We start from the raw sequence: 15,824 nt of genomic DNA, 5'->3' as shown, positions 1-15,824 counted from the left end.
CAAAAGGTGTTCGATGAAATGTCTGACCAACTAGTGCCAGAGACTTACGTTCCTAGCCTAAGAGATTAGTTGTCTAGGATGTTTGTTGACGTGAATGAACTTGTTTTTCATGCCATGCTTGATCATGTTTCTCTAGCGAGAGCTAGGTTTGGAAGTGGTTGAGTTTGAGTAGCTTTTGTCAAGAGATTGGATTAGCTAAGAAGTGATGCTCATTATTTAGGGATGGTTTGCTTGTGACATGTTAAACACGCTATAGACTAGGATACTCCACCGACATCAATTACTCCCATCCTTAGGACTTCTTTCTTTCTGATTTTTATTACATTCCCGGAACTGTTTCGTTTGTTCATGCTTAGAATCGTTCTCAGTTTCTCTCATTCTTGCTTGCTTCTTGTCATACATTTTCGTTTCTGTTTCTGTAATTCATTTCATTTTGTATTTTGACCATTCTAGGATTGTTAGAAAAACTCTCTCTTGAATTGGCTTAACTTGTGATTGCTTGATTGCATCTTGAGTGACTAGCATCATCCCATTTGGATTGACACCTTAAGTATTACAACGCATAAGGTTAATTGAGACCTACTAGGAGACAAAAAAATCTTAGTATCATCGTCACACCATTTCATTTTTTTCCCCCAACCGGTTGAAAAATTCATAGTAGGATGCATGCATAATCAGCCATTTTGGATCTGATCTTGCAAGCAACCAAAACACCCTTCTCTTTATGCATGCATGACCATTTAAACCCATTCAAGACTACATGCAACAATGAATGAATGCATGATAGTCTAACCTTTAGATTTTTGTTTATTGACATGTAGATCTAACAAGAAAAACATGCAACACCCAAACAAAGAGAGATACATGAGCTACCACCCTCATGCATCCTCAAACTCACAAACAAAATCAAACCGCAATTCACAAACAAGTCCAACCGCGACTCACAAACAAAGTCCAACTGCAACTCACAAACAAAGTCCAACCGCAACTCTCAGTGATTTTGGCAGAGGTTTGATTGAGTCAAACACCACCACACCGCTGATCCGACAGCACTTCGCCTCTTTTTCCACTTCCTAGCTCCGACGAGCTTCCTCCTTCTTCCTTGCTTGGAAATCTCTTGGTTTCTCTTAAGAATTTTGAGAGAAATATTTTGGCAAGGGTTTGGTATTTAAGAGAGTTCTATGTCGAAAATGAGAGAAATGAGAGCTATTTATAGGCTCATTCTCTCGACTCCTTGGCTGGGTAGGTGACAATTTCCTTTTGACAAGTGGCAGAAAATTTGCATGTAATTCACTCTCACTCTCACTCACACGCGCGTGCATCAGAAGTGCTGGCGAGAGAGCTTAATCTGCCGAACACGTGGCATCTTACGGCTTATGAGAGACTTTTCCACTTCCTCCAACCTTCCCGCGTCTCTCTTGCGTCCCAAGCTCCCGCGCTTGACCACAGTTCAAAGCTCACATGTCCATGGCTTTATGTCCTCGTCCGCGTCCGGATCCTTCCGTCCATGGCCTTTGATACTCTCGACTCTCTCCGGACCCCTTGTCCGAGACATAGAATTCTCTCGTCCGTCTCCGGACCTCTTGTCCGTGGAATCGAATTCACTTGTCCGTCTTTGGACCTCTCGTCCGTCTTTGGACCTCTCTTCTGTGGAATCGAATTCACTTGTCCATCTCCGAACCTCTCGTCCGTGACATACGGTCTTTCCGTCTGTAGTCCGTCTTCTCGACTTTTCCTTTCTTGGTTTCGTGGCTCACAGACATTCTTCGGCTATTACTCATCCCGCGTCTGGGTAACGTTCTCCTCAAGTTACTCAGTCGTTTGCCCAATTTTTTTCTTTCCTCTTCTTCCCCAGTCCTCTCTGGTCCTTTTGGACACGTTCTTCCGTCCGGTACGTATCCCTTGATACTGGTCATTACAATGAGAGTGTTTTACATGCAAAAAATGTGACACTTGTCACACGATTTTTGCCACATGCCCAGCCAAGGAGTCAACCAAAGAGCTTATAAATAGCCCCTTTAGCTCTTCATTTGCGACCAAACCTCTCTAAAAACACCAAACATCTGCCCAAAAGTTTCTCTCAAACTCTTGAAGAAGAAAACCAAGAGATTTCAAGCAAGAGAGAAGGAGAAGAGGAGATCTCGCCAGAGGAAGAAGCTAAAGGTCAAGGGGAGGTGTTGTCAGATCGGCGTGGTGTGGTGAAGTCCAATCGTCCAAGATCTACAAAACTAAGGTGAGTTGTGGTTGTGGATTTGTTGTGAGTTGTGGATGTGGTTTGGTTTTAAGCAAGTAGTGGATCTTGCTTGTGGGAGGTGCATTAGCTCTTGCATTGACCTTTGAGTGATGCATGGTTTCCTTGTTGCATGTAGATTTAGATGATTACATGTAGTCAAGAGAGATTTTTGGGGTTTTTATGCATTCTTGGGGAAGAATTGCATTTTTTAAAAATGGTTGCAAGTGTGAAACGCCTTGCATGCTAGTTTATGGAGATTTTTGATGGTTGAAAATATTTTTAAGAATCAACTGCAAGTGTGAAATGCCTTGCATGTTCGATTTAGAATTTTTCTCGGTCATAGGGATCGATGGAAAAATTAGTAAAACTTTATCTTACTTAGTATGGGTCATGGGGAGCCATGCATGTTAAGAAAAATTACTTGATTAATTTTGCATGAATTTTTGAGGAGGTTTGAACCTTGTAGACTTGGTGAAAAATCGATTCATGAGAGGGTTGATTTTTGGAGAGGCCATGCGAGAATCTCCAAGTGTGGAAAGAGTCGCATGAGGGCCCCAAAATCTAGAGAAATACCTCATGAATTTGATTTAAAGATTAGTCTACATGTTGGGTTATTTTTGGTGAGACCATGCGAGAATTTCCAAGGGTGGAAAGAGCCGCATGTGTGTCCAAAAATCTCCAGGGAGGAAAGAGCTGCATGAATGTGTGAAATGAGGAGAAAATGCTTGCATGCATAAATTAAAGTATGAAAATTAAACCAAAATTTATTTGGTAAGAATATTATCCATGGGGGGATAAATATTTGGGTAGGATGCATGAATAGGGTTGCATGCATGTTTATGTTTTCTTAAGTTGCATGATTGTTTTCTTGCTGCTTAAGTGATTATGTGTGATGTGTTATTCTTGCTTGATTGCTTGCTTGTTTTGCTTGTTTTCTTGCTTGATTGTGTGTGATTTGTGTGCTTAATTCTTTGGGGTCGTTAGACTTAGAGTTAAGTACTTGTCCTAGCTAGTCCTCAAGTTAAACGTCTCGGTTCTTAGCTAGTAGTCGATCTCTGTTCCCAATAAGTTGCGTGAAAGTCCGGTGAGCTAATCCAGAGGGTAGGACATTTTGGTGCCTAGCTAGCTACTAGCCCGAACCGCTGCATGACGATGCGGCCTTGAATACCCGGTTGTTTACATGGGGTAACAACGGGGAAGAAATGGGTGTGTCCGGTTGGTTTCCTTTGTGGTATCAACGCGGAGTGGGTGTTTGGGACGGAACAGAGGATCGAAGGGCCCTAGGATTGTGGAGTGTTCCCTAGGGTGAATGTGTTCCCTAGGTTGAGTAGTTGTGTGATGTGCAAGTCTTGGCGAGAAGGCCAGACTAGGTGAAGTCTAGGGTGGTCAAGTTATCTTGACGCACCGCTAGCATGATCCAACCTGGCAGAGATTGCGGGTGACGTGGCGTGTAGGCCAAGTTAGAGTCAAGGTCTAGACAAGTTGTGTCTTGATTGTTCCTAGACTTGATTGTGTGTGATTGTTTGTTTGCTTGTTTGTTTGCTTGTTTGCTTGCTTGTTTACGCTTCTGCATTGCGTGCTTTGATTGTGTGATTATTTAGGGGTAGTTGGATGAGATAAGATAGCATGTTAGAGGTAATAGCATGTTAGAGGTTGTCCAACTCACTGAGTAATCTTAGATTACTCACCCTTCTCCACAATTGTTTTTCTTGCAGGGAAAGTAAGTGGGTAGAGTTGGACTTAAGGAACCGGATAGGGTGTTTTCGTGCTGTGTTGCAAACCCTATGCTTTTCCTGCATGTTGTTTTATCTGATTTGATCCTACTGTTTTTGCTTAAGTATTTTTGTTGATTTGTAAACAATCTTACTTAAGTAATAAATCATGATATTTTCATATATATATATTCGGACAAGTGGAATTGGTACGGTCTAGTCCGGACCAGCACAACGCCTCGTGCGTACTGTGGGTTGCAAAGCCTGAGGTGCGTACGTAGCGGGTAGGCGGATGCCGGTGAACTGGCTGGAGAACCTATTTTGTTAGTGGAACCTCAGCCGGATCGCGGGCAGACCTCCTCTGTGATGACCTCTGGGCCGGTCCGCGGTTTGTCCAGCCGGTGGGACGGTTCGGGGGCATGACAGGAAGTTTACTGCTAAGTCCACCTGATATTGGTCTAGACACCAAAGCGACTGGAAGATGTCCTCCATCCGCTCCCTCAACTTATCCACCACACTCGGGTCCATAATCCCAGGGAAGTACCCCATACCAACATGCCGTAGCTACACAAGCATCTGAACATAATGAGAATCAACCACCTCGGCTCCCGGCTGCAGGCCTGCTCGCAACCCAACTACAGCCTGCACCGCTGGACCCTGCCCACCAACCACTGGTGGCACCATCGGAACTTGCCCACCAACCATTGGCGGCACCGCAGGAGCCGGTACGCCAACCACTGGCGGCACCACAGCTGGAAGCCGTGCCAACAACTGAGCCATCAAGCCCGCCAGGACATCCTCCCGATCTAGAGCACCTGTAACATCTGCGAACCGATTTGGTCGGTTTAAGGAGGTGTGTTGATCGACACAGTAGGTGTATCAACAATTTAATTTTGAGATTGTTCAGTTTGTTTTAATCAACGATTTGATGCGGTTTGGTTTAAGTTAAGATTAAACCAACGTATATAAGGAAGGGAAGTCGACCTAGGCTTTGGCAGCAGCCTAATTTGTTGTTTACAGAGAAAGAAAAGAAAGAAAACACTATTTGAAGAAGTTTTTTATTTTAAATTAAAATAATTAATAAATTAAATTATAATTATTAAATTTTATATTTGAAAGTGTCTCTATCCACTAGCCATCCTACTATATTTATTGAGAATTACAAATATGAAACTAACTTTAAAATATGTAAAAATTACATGCACTTGCCATTAGAAAAACTTAATTTTTTTTTCTTTTCTTAAATTAATAATCTTTGTTAATTATTAATAAACAAAAAAAACCATTGATGACAGATCAAATTAAATCAAATCTACAAAATAAACAAAATCTATTCAAACCTAAACTAATTCGTAATTAATAAGAAAAAAATATTATTAAAAAATTAACAGCTAAGATTTTAAAAATCTATTCTAAGAAAATTTACAATTACATATTTTATCAACATTTTTTACCAGCACAGATTAAAATTTTTATCAAAAATTTAATTGAAAAGTTTATATTAATTTCAATTAACAGCTTAGATTTTAAAAATGAATAATAACATAATGTCAAATAAATTGTTACTAAATTTTATTTAGAAAAACTTTAGCCCGCGATTTTCCGCGGGTTAATATGTAGTTGATTTTTAAAAGAGCTCCGGTTGGTCCACATAAGTAAACTTTTTTTTTGTAAGTCCACTACAAATAAACTAATAAAGCCATTTTATCAGCTCTTATGTCTTGAGTCTACCGATTTATTTGTTCATTATGAGTCAACTAATGAGGCCAACTGATTAAGAGCTCCTCTTACACCATATTATTATGTGGTGTAGTTCTGGTTACCGGCTAGGTTATCCAAAAATGCTACTGTTACGATTTTCCACGCTTTTGTTATGTGGTGTAGTTCTGATTCAGCTGTTCGCTCCTCAAATCGATGCTCAAAGATCAAGAAGTCGATGGCAGACACTCAGTGGTGAGAGTTGCTCTCACTTTTCTCTCTTTCTTTCTTTTCCGCATGGTTTTCAATAAATTATGTTGAAACAAGAGAACTTAAGTAGTTCCAATAACTACTTTGATTGTGGTAGCATATATACTTTTTCGTACTAAAGTAACTTTTCGGATCACTTCTTATTTCTTTATTAATTACACAAGGCGAAGCTCCACTTGTGATTGCTCGTGGTGGGTTTTCTGGATTGTTACCAGATTCGAGTCTTGATGCCTACAATCTTGCAATTCAGACAAGTGTAGCCGATGTTGTTTTATGGTGTGATGTTCAGTTAACCAAAGATGGAGTTGGGATTTGCTTCCCTGATTTAAATTTGTTCAATGCTTCAAATATTGAAGATGTTTACCCAAATGGTCAAAAATCTTACCCGGTTAATGGAGTCACTACTCAGGGTTGGTTCACCATTGATTCCACCTTGAGAGATCTCCAGAATGTAACCTGTAAGTGTTTTTGACTCAGTTGGTGCTTTTGTAGAGTGTTACAAAAAAAGTTTGGTGTTTCTTGTCATTTCTTACACGTTACTTTTTACTTCAGTGTCCCGAGGAATATTTTCGAGATCAGATAAATTCGATGGAAATTTATATCCGATTTCCACGATTCAAAGTGTAACTGAGCAGATGAAGCCAGAAGGAGGTTTTTGGTTAAATGTTCAGCACGATGCGTTCTACAAGCAACATAATTTAAGCATGAGCAGTTTTATATTATAAGCTTCAAGAACTGTTTCCATGGATTTCATCTCTTCCCCTGAAGTGAATTTCTTTAAGAAAATTGCTGGCCGTTTCAAGCGTAATGGACCGAGTTTCGTGTTTCAGTTTCTCGGGAAAGAAGATTTCGAGCCGACAACAAACCAAACATACGGTTTTATCTTGAGTAACCTAACGTTTGTCAAGACGTATGCTTCAGGGATTCTTGTTCCCAAGTCATATATATTTCAACTCGATGACAAGCAGTACTTGATTCCTCATACATCATTAGTTCAAGATGCTCACAAAGCAGGATTAGAAGTATATGTGTCAGGTTTCGCAAATGATGTTGATATTGCTTATAACTATAGTTACGATCCAGTGTCTGAGTATCTATCTTTTGTGGACAATGGCGATTTTTCTGTCGATGGTGTGCTCTCTGATTTTCCCTTAACTGCATCTGCATCCATTGGTAAGCATAATTTCTTCTGCATTACTGGAACTAGTCAAAATCAACATTTTTATTTTTTCAATGTTTTCCACAGACTGCTTCTCCTACATTGGCAGAAACCCTACAAAACCTCTGATCAACCAGAGGACTAATCCGGTTCATGCCTCAGTGGAGTTTCTTGTTATATCAAAAGATGGTGCGAGTGGGGATTATCCTAGATGTACAAACTTGGCATATGTGAAGGCAATAAAAGATGGTGCCGATGTTATCGATTGCTCTGTCCAAATGTCCAGCGACGGTAAATCCTTTTGCTTAAGTACGGCAGATCTCAAGGACAGCACACTGATTGCCCAAAGTCAGTTTAGCAACCGTTTAACTACTGTTCCTGAGATTAGCTCAGTTCCTGGAATATACACTTTTAGTCTCACATGGCCTGAGATCCAAAACTTGACTCGTAAGTGTTCTGCTCACTCTATTTATCGTAAGAGATCTTCTGTTTCTATTTTTTTTTTTTTTTTTGAATAAAATGTTAAATTAGATTCAAAAGAAAATAATTTTTTTTCTATTCTAGTACAACAACTAGCTTTGAGCCTTAGGAGATAAAAGTTTTAGAACATAAACTTAACAACTTTTAGTGCGATCTTCTGTTTCCACTCTTACTTACATATAAGATGCAAACGTATCTGTTTTCTTAACAATTTCACATTCTTTAGATTGAGAGTTGCAATAACTATTCTCCCATGTTTTTGTGCAGCTGCTATTTCAAACCCTTACCAGAGTTTTTACAATATGTTTAGGAATCCGAATGAGAAAAATTCAGGGAAGCTTATTTCGCTTTCTGAGTTCCTAGAATTAGCAAAAAAATCCACTTCTATCTCCGGTGTTTTGATCAGAGTAGAGGTGGGTTCTCGTGTACCTCTTAGTCTTGAGATTATATCAATGGGACCGTAATATCTTCTATATGGCCTGTAACTATGTGTTTTTTTTTGTGTGTCCCTCAGAATGCGGCATACTTGAGAGAGAAGCAAGGGCTCGACGTGGTTAAAGCGGTTCTCGGTACCCTCACAAAAGCTGGTTACAATGATGGAAATACAACAATTAAGGTCATGATTCAGTCTACGAACAGCTCGGTTCTAGTCGACTTCAAAAGCGAGAGCAAGTACACAACTGTCTACAAAATCGAAGAGACCATTAGTGATATCCGTGACTCTGCCATCGAAGTCATAAAGAAATTCGCTAACGCTGTTGTGATCAACAAAGCATCAGTCTTTCCTATTGCTGATAATTTCCTGTCGGGGCAAACAAATGTTGTGGAGAAACTGCAGAAGTCTCAGCTCCCGGTTTATGTAGAACTGTTTCAGAATGAGTTTGTCTCTCAACCATTTGACTTCTTCACTGATGCCACTGTTGAGATAAACTCATATATCTCTGGAGCCGGTATCAATGGAACCATCACCGAGTTCCCTTAAACAGCTGCAAGATACAAAAGTAAGTGATCCAAAATTTGCAAGATAAGACACAAAAGTATTAATACCAAAGCCTACACTTATTTATCCCCTGCAGAGAATCGATGTTTGAGGAGACAAGATATTCCACCTTACATGTCCCCTTTTGAACCTGGTGGCGTCTTAAAACTTGTGAGTCGTTCTAATTCCTTACCTCCAGCCCAAGCTCCAAGTCCAGTTTTCACAGATGGTGATGTCACTGAGTCACCACTACCACCGGTTATTCCAAAAGCGTATGGAGTACCATCAACTATTGCACAACCTCAGAGTTTGTTCTTTACTTTTTTTCCTTTTTCTAATTCGAGATGAGATTCTTTTTGTTCTGACATATTCAACCTTTTCAATTGTTGTACAGGGACTTTGGTCAAAACAATTCGCATAGGTGAGTTTTCATGGCGAGAGAATTTTCAAAATGTTTCCGTTTCTAAGATTAAAAAAAGAGTACATAACGTACTTAACCATTTTTCTGTTTTCTAGTTGCCGGTACAGTAGCTGGAGTTGTTTTGTTCTTGGTATTGTTAATATTGTTTCAATGTTATCTTCGGAAGAGGAAAACACGACCAAGACAACCGAACTTTAAAGCTCTTATTCCACTCAAACACTACACTTATGCGCAAGTGAAAAGAATTACAAAGTCATTTGCTGAAGTGGTTGGAACAGCCGGATTTGGAATAGTTTATCGTGGAACACTTAGTGACGGCCGTATGGTTGCGGTGAAGGTCTTGAAAGACTCAAAGGGCAATGGTGAAGACTTCATCAATGAAGTTGCTAGCATGAGCAGAACTTCTCATCTCAACATTGTCTCCTTGCTTGGTTTCTGCGCTGAAGGTTCTAAAAGAGCAATTATATACGAGTTTTTGGAAAATGGGTCACTTGACAAGTTCATCTCAGGCAAGTCCTCGAATAATATGGATTGGACGACACTATATAAAATTGCTCTAGGAGTTGCTCATGGTCTAGAGTATTTGCACCATAGCTGCAAAACAAGGATTGTACATTTTGACATTAAACCACAAAATGTGCTCTTAGATGACAATTTTTGCCCCAAGGTTTCAGACTTTGGCCTTGCTAAGCTATGTGAGAAAAAAGAGAGCATCTTGTCATTGCTGGATACAAGAGGTACCGTAGGGTACATTGCACCAGAGATGATCTCCAGAGTTTATGGGAATGTGTCGCACAAATCAGATGTCTATAGCTATGGAATGTTGGTTCTCGATATGATCGGTGCAAGGAACAAAGAAAATTTTAATCAAGTTCCCGCTGCTTCTAACCCAAGTTCGATCTACTTTCCTGAATGGGTATATAAGGATCTGGAGTTAGGCAAGTCCAAAAGGCATATTGAGATTGGAATCACTAACGAAGAAGAAGAGGTAGCAAAGAAGATGACATTGGTGGGTTTGTGGTGTATTCAGCCTTCCCCAACAGATCGTCCACCGATGAATAGAGTTGTAGAGATGATGGAAGGAAGTTTGGATGCTCTAGAAATCCCTCCTAGGCCTGTTTTTCAAATTCCCACACTGCCTCTACAAGAATCTTCAACTTTTTCAGAGGATATCTCTGTTTACAGAGAAGGATGATCCAAGAAGTCTCCATGTAACCTATCAAAGTACGAAAATATTTGGAAATGTCATATATTATCCGTACTATGTTAAACTAGATATCCTTACTATGTAAAGCTAGTTAATTAGCGTTTGTTTTACTAGTTTAATTTCACTCGGCTTGAAAAAAAAAAACAAAACTGATCAGTCGAGTTATTAACTATGTTAAGCTAGGTAATACATATATCTATTGCGTTGAAAGTTTGAGACATTACACCAAAACATGAGAACAAGATTTCGAGTTTCATCTACTAGTAACCCAAGCTATCATCAGACTAGACTTTTTTAAAAAAGACCATCAAAATAAACTACTACTTACAACTTTTTTGGAATAGGATGATATTGTATACACTCAAACGACGCGTTACCAATTATGAGAGCTACCAACCCCCGATGAAGCATGACTTCCGTACACATAGAGATGGAAGTAATAGCGGAGCCATGATTTTATTTTATCTAGGTTAATCACAAGTAAATATTTTTTTATGGATTAAATATATTGTGCTCATAACAATGAGGGAAAATTTAAAATTTGAGGAGGTCAGCTGACCCCCCTTTCATGCATGCAGGTCCGCCACGGGGTGGAAGCACTTGTTTTGGTGATAAATTTTATACATGAATGGTGCATGCAAGCGAGAAGTGTCTTCAGTACATAATGCTCATATCTAGTAAAGATGGTGTCTTTCCAACCAACAAACATTTTCTTCATACCTTATAAGAGAGATACATAGCAACTAAGGAGAATTTCTCTTATTTTTCTTTATCTTTGGTTTCACCGCTCACATCATACTATTGTTACAGTGGATAATTTGGCACGAAAGTACATAACAAATCGTTGTTACATTTATATATAAACAATGTTCCTCAGAATTGCTAAACCTAAATGCTTGCTCAAACATCTATTTTTAGAAAACTTGATTTAGTTTGATGCATGTATACTTGAAATTGAAAGTTTGAAGCGGTGAAGAGCTAATAAAGTTAGTTATATTGACTTTTCAAGTCTCCTAAACGGCTAAACCCTCTTTGGTCAGCTTTAAAGGATAAAGATAGTATGGTATTGGTTTACCGGCAAGTCCCCTATCTCAGTCCCACTACAGATTTGATTTCATGTTTAGCAGAGAGGACAAATTCCCAGGGGCCCACTGAAGATTCTTTTCCAATGTTATACCTCATTTTCGGAGAATAAAAACGTTTAGGTGTGGAATACACAAAGGTTTATCATTGTTGAAGGGTAGATATTATTTATCATTGTTGATCAAGCAAATGACCAATGCTATTCAAATGGCCACTATCTTTATCATAACCAATATTCCTCTGTCTCAATTTTGTGGCTTTTGGCTTAACCCAATGAAGAGACAAGTTTTTATGAGTCAACTAATAAATCTTTTTTTTTAAGTCTAGTCTCTCTCTATTGGTCCACTTTGAGTCAACTGATAAATTAAGCCACATGTTTTAACGCTCTTGAGTCTCTCTGTATTTTGTTCACTATGAGTCAATGAGTCAACTAATAAAGCCAATTGATTTATGTATAAGAAAACTCTTGTGTGTGATCTCCTCTATGGGTTCAATGCGTTAACGATAAATCTAGAATTTTTGTTTTTTTTTTCCATTTATGTAAGTGACCGATGAATTCCAAGCCAGGCAATCAGACAAAGCTCGTATGTTCAACGCTTTTATTCTGTAGCGTTGTTCTGATTCAGCTGTTTGCTGCTCAAATTGATGCTCAAAGATCAAGAAGCCGATGGCAGACGCTCAGTGGTAAGAGTTGTTCTCGTTTACTCTCCTTCTTTGGTGCATTGTTTTCAAGAAACTTTTGATTTAGTAGTACTCAAGTAACTTTCTTGCTTTATCCATATATGTGTATTAGAGTTGGGATTAATAATAGATAGTTCCCAAATATTAAAAGTCAAATAATTACTTTGATAATGGGAACATAATACTGTTCCACGTATTAAAAGTAACTTAGGATCACGTTTTCTTTATTTATTTACCAGGTGATGCTCCACTTGTGATTGCTCGTGGTGGGTTTTCTGGATTGTTACCAGATTCGAGTCTTGATGCTTACAATCTTGCAATTCAGACAAGTGTAGCCGAAGTTGTTCTATGGTGTGATGTTCAGCTAACCAAAGACGGGGCTGGGATTTGTTTCCCTGAATTAAATATGGCCAATGCTTCGAATATTGATTTTGTTTACCCAAATGGTCAAAAATCGTACCCGGTAAATGGAGTCACTACTCAGGGTTGGTTCGCCATTGATTCCACCTTGAGAGATCTCCAGAATGTAATCTGTAAGTGTTTATGACTTAGTTAGTGCTTTTGTTGAGTGTGTTACAAAAAAAAAAAAAAGTTTGGTATTTCTTGTAATTTCTTACACGTTACTTTTCACCACAGTGACTCGAGGAATACTATCGCGATCAAATAAGTTCGATGGAAATGGATATACGATTCCCACGATTCAAAATGTAACTGAGCAGATGAAGCCAGAAGGAGGTTTTTGGTTAAATGTTCAGCACGATGCGTTCTACGAACAACATAATTTAAGCATGAGCAGTTTTATATTATCAGCTTCAAGAACTGTTTCCATGGATTTCATCTCTTCCCCTGAAGTGAATTTCTTTAAGAAAATTGCTGGCCGTTTCAAGCGTAATGGACCGAGTTTCGTGTTTCAGTTTCTCGGGAAAGAAGATTTCGAGCCGACAACAAACCAAACATACGGTTTTATCTTGAGTAACCTAACGTTTGTCAAGACGTTTGCTTCAGGGATTCTTGTTCCCAAGTCATATATATTTCAACTCGATGACAAGCAGTACTTGATTCCTCATACATCCTTAGTTCAAGATGCTCACAAAGCAGGATTAGAAGTATATGTGTCAGGTTTCGCAAATGATGTTGATATTGCTCATAACTACAGTTTCGATCCAGTGTCAGAGTATCTATCTTTTGTGGACAATGGAGATTTCTCTGTTGATGGCATGCTCTCTGATTTTCCCTTAACTGCATCTGCTTCCATCGGTAAGTGAAAATTCTTCTACGTACACAATTCATTCCTTAAGCTGGAAATACTCAAAATCAAACATCTTCATTTATCTCAGACTGCTTCGCCCACATTGGCAGAAACGCTACAAAACAAGGTAATGAGATGAGGTTTTTTTTTTATTATTTCAATTTTTACCCCTGTTCTTACTAATAGAACAAAGTTACAAACTAAACTTGTAACTGACATTAGCATGTACCAAATGGTTCAGTGGATTTTCTTGTTATATCAAAAGATGGTGCGAGTGGTGACTATCCTGGATGTACAAACTTTGCATATGAGAAGGCAATTAAAGATGGTGCTGATGTCATCGATTGCTCTGTCCAAATGTCCAGCGACGGTAAATCCTTTTGCTTAAGTACGGCAGATCTCAAGGACAGCACACTGGTTGCCCAAAGTCAGTTTAGTGACCGTTCAACTACTGTTCCTGAGATTAGCACAGTTCCTGGAATATACACATTTAGTCTCACATGGCCTGAGATCCAAAACTTGACTAGTAAGTTTCTGCCTTAAATATTGCCTGGCACTTGTGTCAGATGAATGCTAGTCTGTTCTGCTCACTCTATTTATTGTAAGAGAGCTTCTGTTTCTACTCTTACTTAACTTAAAAAGGTTACATATTAGATGCAAAAATATCTGTTGTCTTAACAATTTCACATTCTTCTAGATTGAGAGTTAAAATAACTATTCTCCCATGTTTTTGTGCAGCTGCTATTTCAAACCCTTACCAGAGTTCTTACAATATGTTTAGGAATCCGAATGAGAAAAATTCAGGGAAGCTTATTTCGCTTTCTGAGTTCCTAGAATTAGCAAAAAAATCCACTTCTCTCTCCGGTGTTTTGATCAGAGTAGAGGTGCGTTCTCGTGTACCTCTTAGTCTTGAGATTCTATCAATGGGACGGTGATATCTTCTATATGGCCAGTAACTATGTGTTTTTTTTTTGTGTCCCTCAGAATGCGGCATACTTGAGAGAGAAGCAAGGGCTCGACGTGGTTAAAGCGGTTATCGATACCCTCACAGAAGCTGGTTACAGCAATGGAAATACAACATTAAAGGTCATGGTTCAGTCTACGAACAGCTCGGTTCTAGTTGACTTCAAAAGCCAGAGCAAGTATGAGACTGTCTACAAAATCGAAGAAACCATTAGCGATATCGGTGACTCTGCCATCGAAGACATGAAGAAATTCGCTAACGCTGTTGTTATTGGAAAAGATTCAGTCTTTCCTATTGCTGATAATTTCCTGTCGGGGCAAACAAATGTTGTGGAGAAACTGCAGAAGTCTAAGCTCCCAGTTTATGTGGAACTGTTTCAGAATGAGTTTGTATCACAACCATTTGACTTCTTTTCAGATGCCACTGTTGAGATAAACACATATACCTATGGATTTGGTATCAATGGAACCATTACAGAGTTCCCTTTCACAGCTGCAAGATACAAAAGTAAGTGGTTCAAAATTTACACCAAAAGGTCTGACAACAACAAAATGTTAACATCAATGCCTAACTTTGTTCATCTTCTTCAGGGAATCGATGTTTGGGCAGAAAAGTAATACCACCTTACATGTCACCTATTCAAGCCGGTATCCTCTTAAAAAATCTTGTGAGTCCTCTGTCCTTACCTCCAACCCAAGCTCCAAGCCCAGTTTTCACAGATGGTGATGTCACTGAGCCACCGCTACCTCCGGTTATTCCAAAAGCCCCAACCTCAACCCCTGGAACCCCATCAACCATTGCACAACCACCTAGCGGACAAACCCGACTCACACTATCTCTTCTCCTCTCTGTTTTTTTCTTCTCTCTTCCACTTCTCTGATCACATACTCCTCTCTGTTTATAATGTCTTCCACCCTCGTAAAAATATTTCTTGTGTGCATATTTATACTTTTGTCTAATGTCCATTTGGTTATTGTACTTGTTTATCATTACCAGTTTATAATTTGGCTGTTTGTACATTTAAAAAAAACTATTTCTTTCTGTAACAGAATTTTATTTCTTGAACTTAATGTTCATTATCATGAATAAATATGTTAAATAAATAAATTTCTTCAATCTTACAATTGTCACACATAACAATGTATACTGCAGCTAGTAATAGAGAACATTTAATGTTTCAAGCTAAGTCGTTGACACTTGACAGTAGCTGGTTTCCCCTTCTGGGGCGGCCGGGAGTCGTTCCAAACCTTGCGGTCATCCGTTGGTCAAGCTTCACTGCGAAAAAAAACAACACCTCTCTAAACATCTCAAACTACGAGTACAATGTTTTTGATATAGATCAAACATCTGTGATACTCTGAGACTTGCCAGATCAGACTTTTTAGGCTCTTTATGATCTGTTAAATTCAATACCACAACCTTGCCATCTCAAATCTTTGAGATTTCCCCAACCTACAGGAGCCTCACCGATTTATACAACTGTGATCCTAAGATTTCTTACCGCTCAAGTTATACATGCCCTGCTTTAGGTCATTTTTCAATGTCTAAAAGCCTTGATTACCAGGATTCCTGCAATGACAACTTCACAGTTAACGTTCCGTTGACTTTCTTCCCCAACAAGAGAAATTTGAATTTGACACATTTGCAGAGTCACACTAAATGCAGCTTCTGGGATTCGAACATGAGTA

The 15,824-nt window shown here is 39.0% G+C and overlaps 2 protein-coding genes and 1 pseudogene across 3 annotated transcripts; all 3 read left to right on the top strand.

The window, feature by feature from the left end:
- Positions 1–5,661: 5,661 nt before the first annotated feature.
- On the top strand, positions 5,662–9,132 carry LOC104787702 (glycerophosphodiester phosphodiesterase GDPDL1-like; annotated as a pseudogene). The gene is made up of 8 exons (XR_015557690.1): positions 5,662–5,898; positions 6,078–6,371; positions 6,466–7,086; positions 7,160–7,519; positions 7,820–7,965; positions 8,067–8,553; positions 8,629–8,838; positions 8,926–9,132. The product of XR_015557690.1 is annotated as a glycerophosphodiester phosphodiesterase GDPDL1-like (transcript).
- Positions 8,909–10,369, top strand: LOC147944712 (protein SUPPRESSOR OF NPR1-1 CONSTITUTIVE 4-like). Its single transcript, XM_087451029.1, has 2 exons — positions 8,909–8,952; positions 9,048–10,369. The coding sequence occupies exon 2, from the start codon at positions 9,275–9,277 to the stop codon at positions 10,145–10,147; it is 873 nt and encodes a 290-aa protein (XP_087307155.1). The 5' UTR covers positions 8,909–8,952; positions 9,048–9,274; the 3' UTR covers positions 10,148–10,369.
- A 1,359-nt stretch (positions 10,370–11,728) lies between these two features.
- LOC104787701 (glycerophosphodiester phosphodiesterase GDPDL1-like) lies at positions 11,729–15,243 on the top strand. The gene is made up of 8 exons (XM_010513308.3): positions 11,729–11,926; positions 12,163–12,456; positions 12,560–13,180; positions 13,261–13,299; positions 13,414–13,698; positions 13,911–14,056; positions 14,157–14,643; positions 14,727–15,243. Exons 1-8 carry the CDS (start codon positions 11,794–11,796, stop codon positions 15,014–15,016), a joined length of 2,295 nt encoding a protein of 764 aa, XP_010511610.2. The 5' UTR covers positions 11,729–11,793; the 3' UTR covers positions 15,017–15,243.
- Positions 15,244–15,824: the final 581 nt, after the last annotated feature.

Source organism: Camelina sativa, chromosome 5 (genome assembly GCF_030686135.1).
Source record: "Camelina sativa cultivar CO46 ecotype springtype chromosome 5, ASM3068613v1".
Taxonomy (NCBI): Eukaryota; Viridiplantae; Streptophyta; class Magnoliopsida; order Brassicales; family Brassicaceae; genus Camelina; species Camelina sativa.
This window is presented reverse-complemented; position numbering and strand designations above follow the sequence as displayed.

Bases quoted from the DNA above. Each gene is read 5' to 3' on its own strand.
- LOC147944712 (XM_087451029.1), top strand. From the start codon at position 9,275: ATGGTTGCGGTGAAGGTCTTGAAAGACTCAAAGGGCAATGGTGAAGAC.
- LOC104787701 (XM_010513308.3), top strand. From the start codon at position 11,794: ATGAATTCCAAGCCAGGCAATCAGACAAAGCTCGTATGTTCAACGCTT. The intron at 13,300-13,413 runs GTAATGAGATGA...CAAATGGTTCAG, and splicing joins CAGAAACGCTACAAAACAAG to TGGATTTTCTTGTTATATCA. The intron at 14,644-14,726 runs GTAAGTGGTTCA...CATCTTCTTCAG, and splicing joins CACAGCTGCAAGATACAAAA to GGAATCGATGTTTGGGCAGA.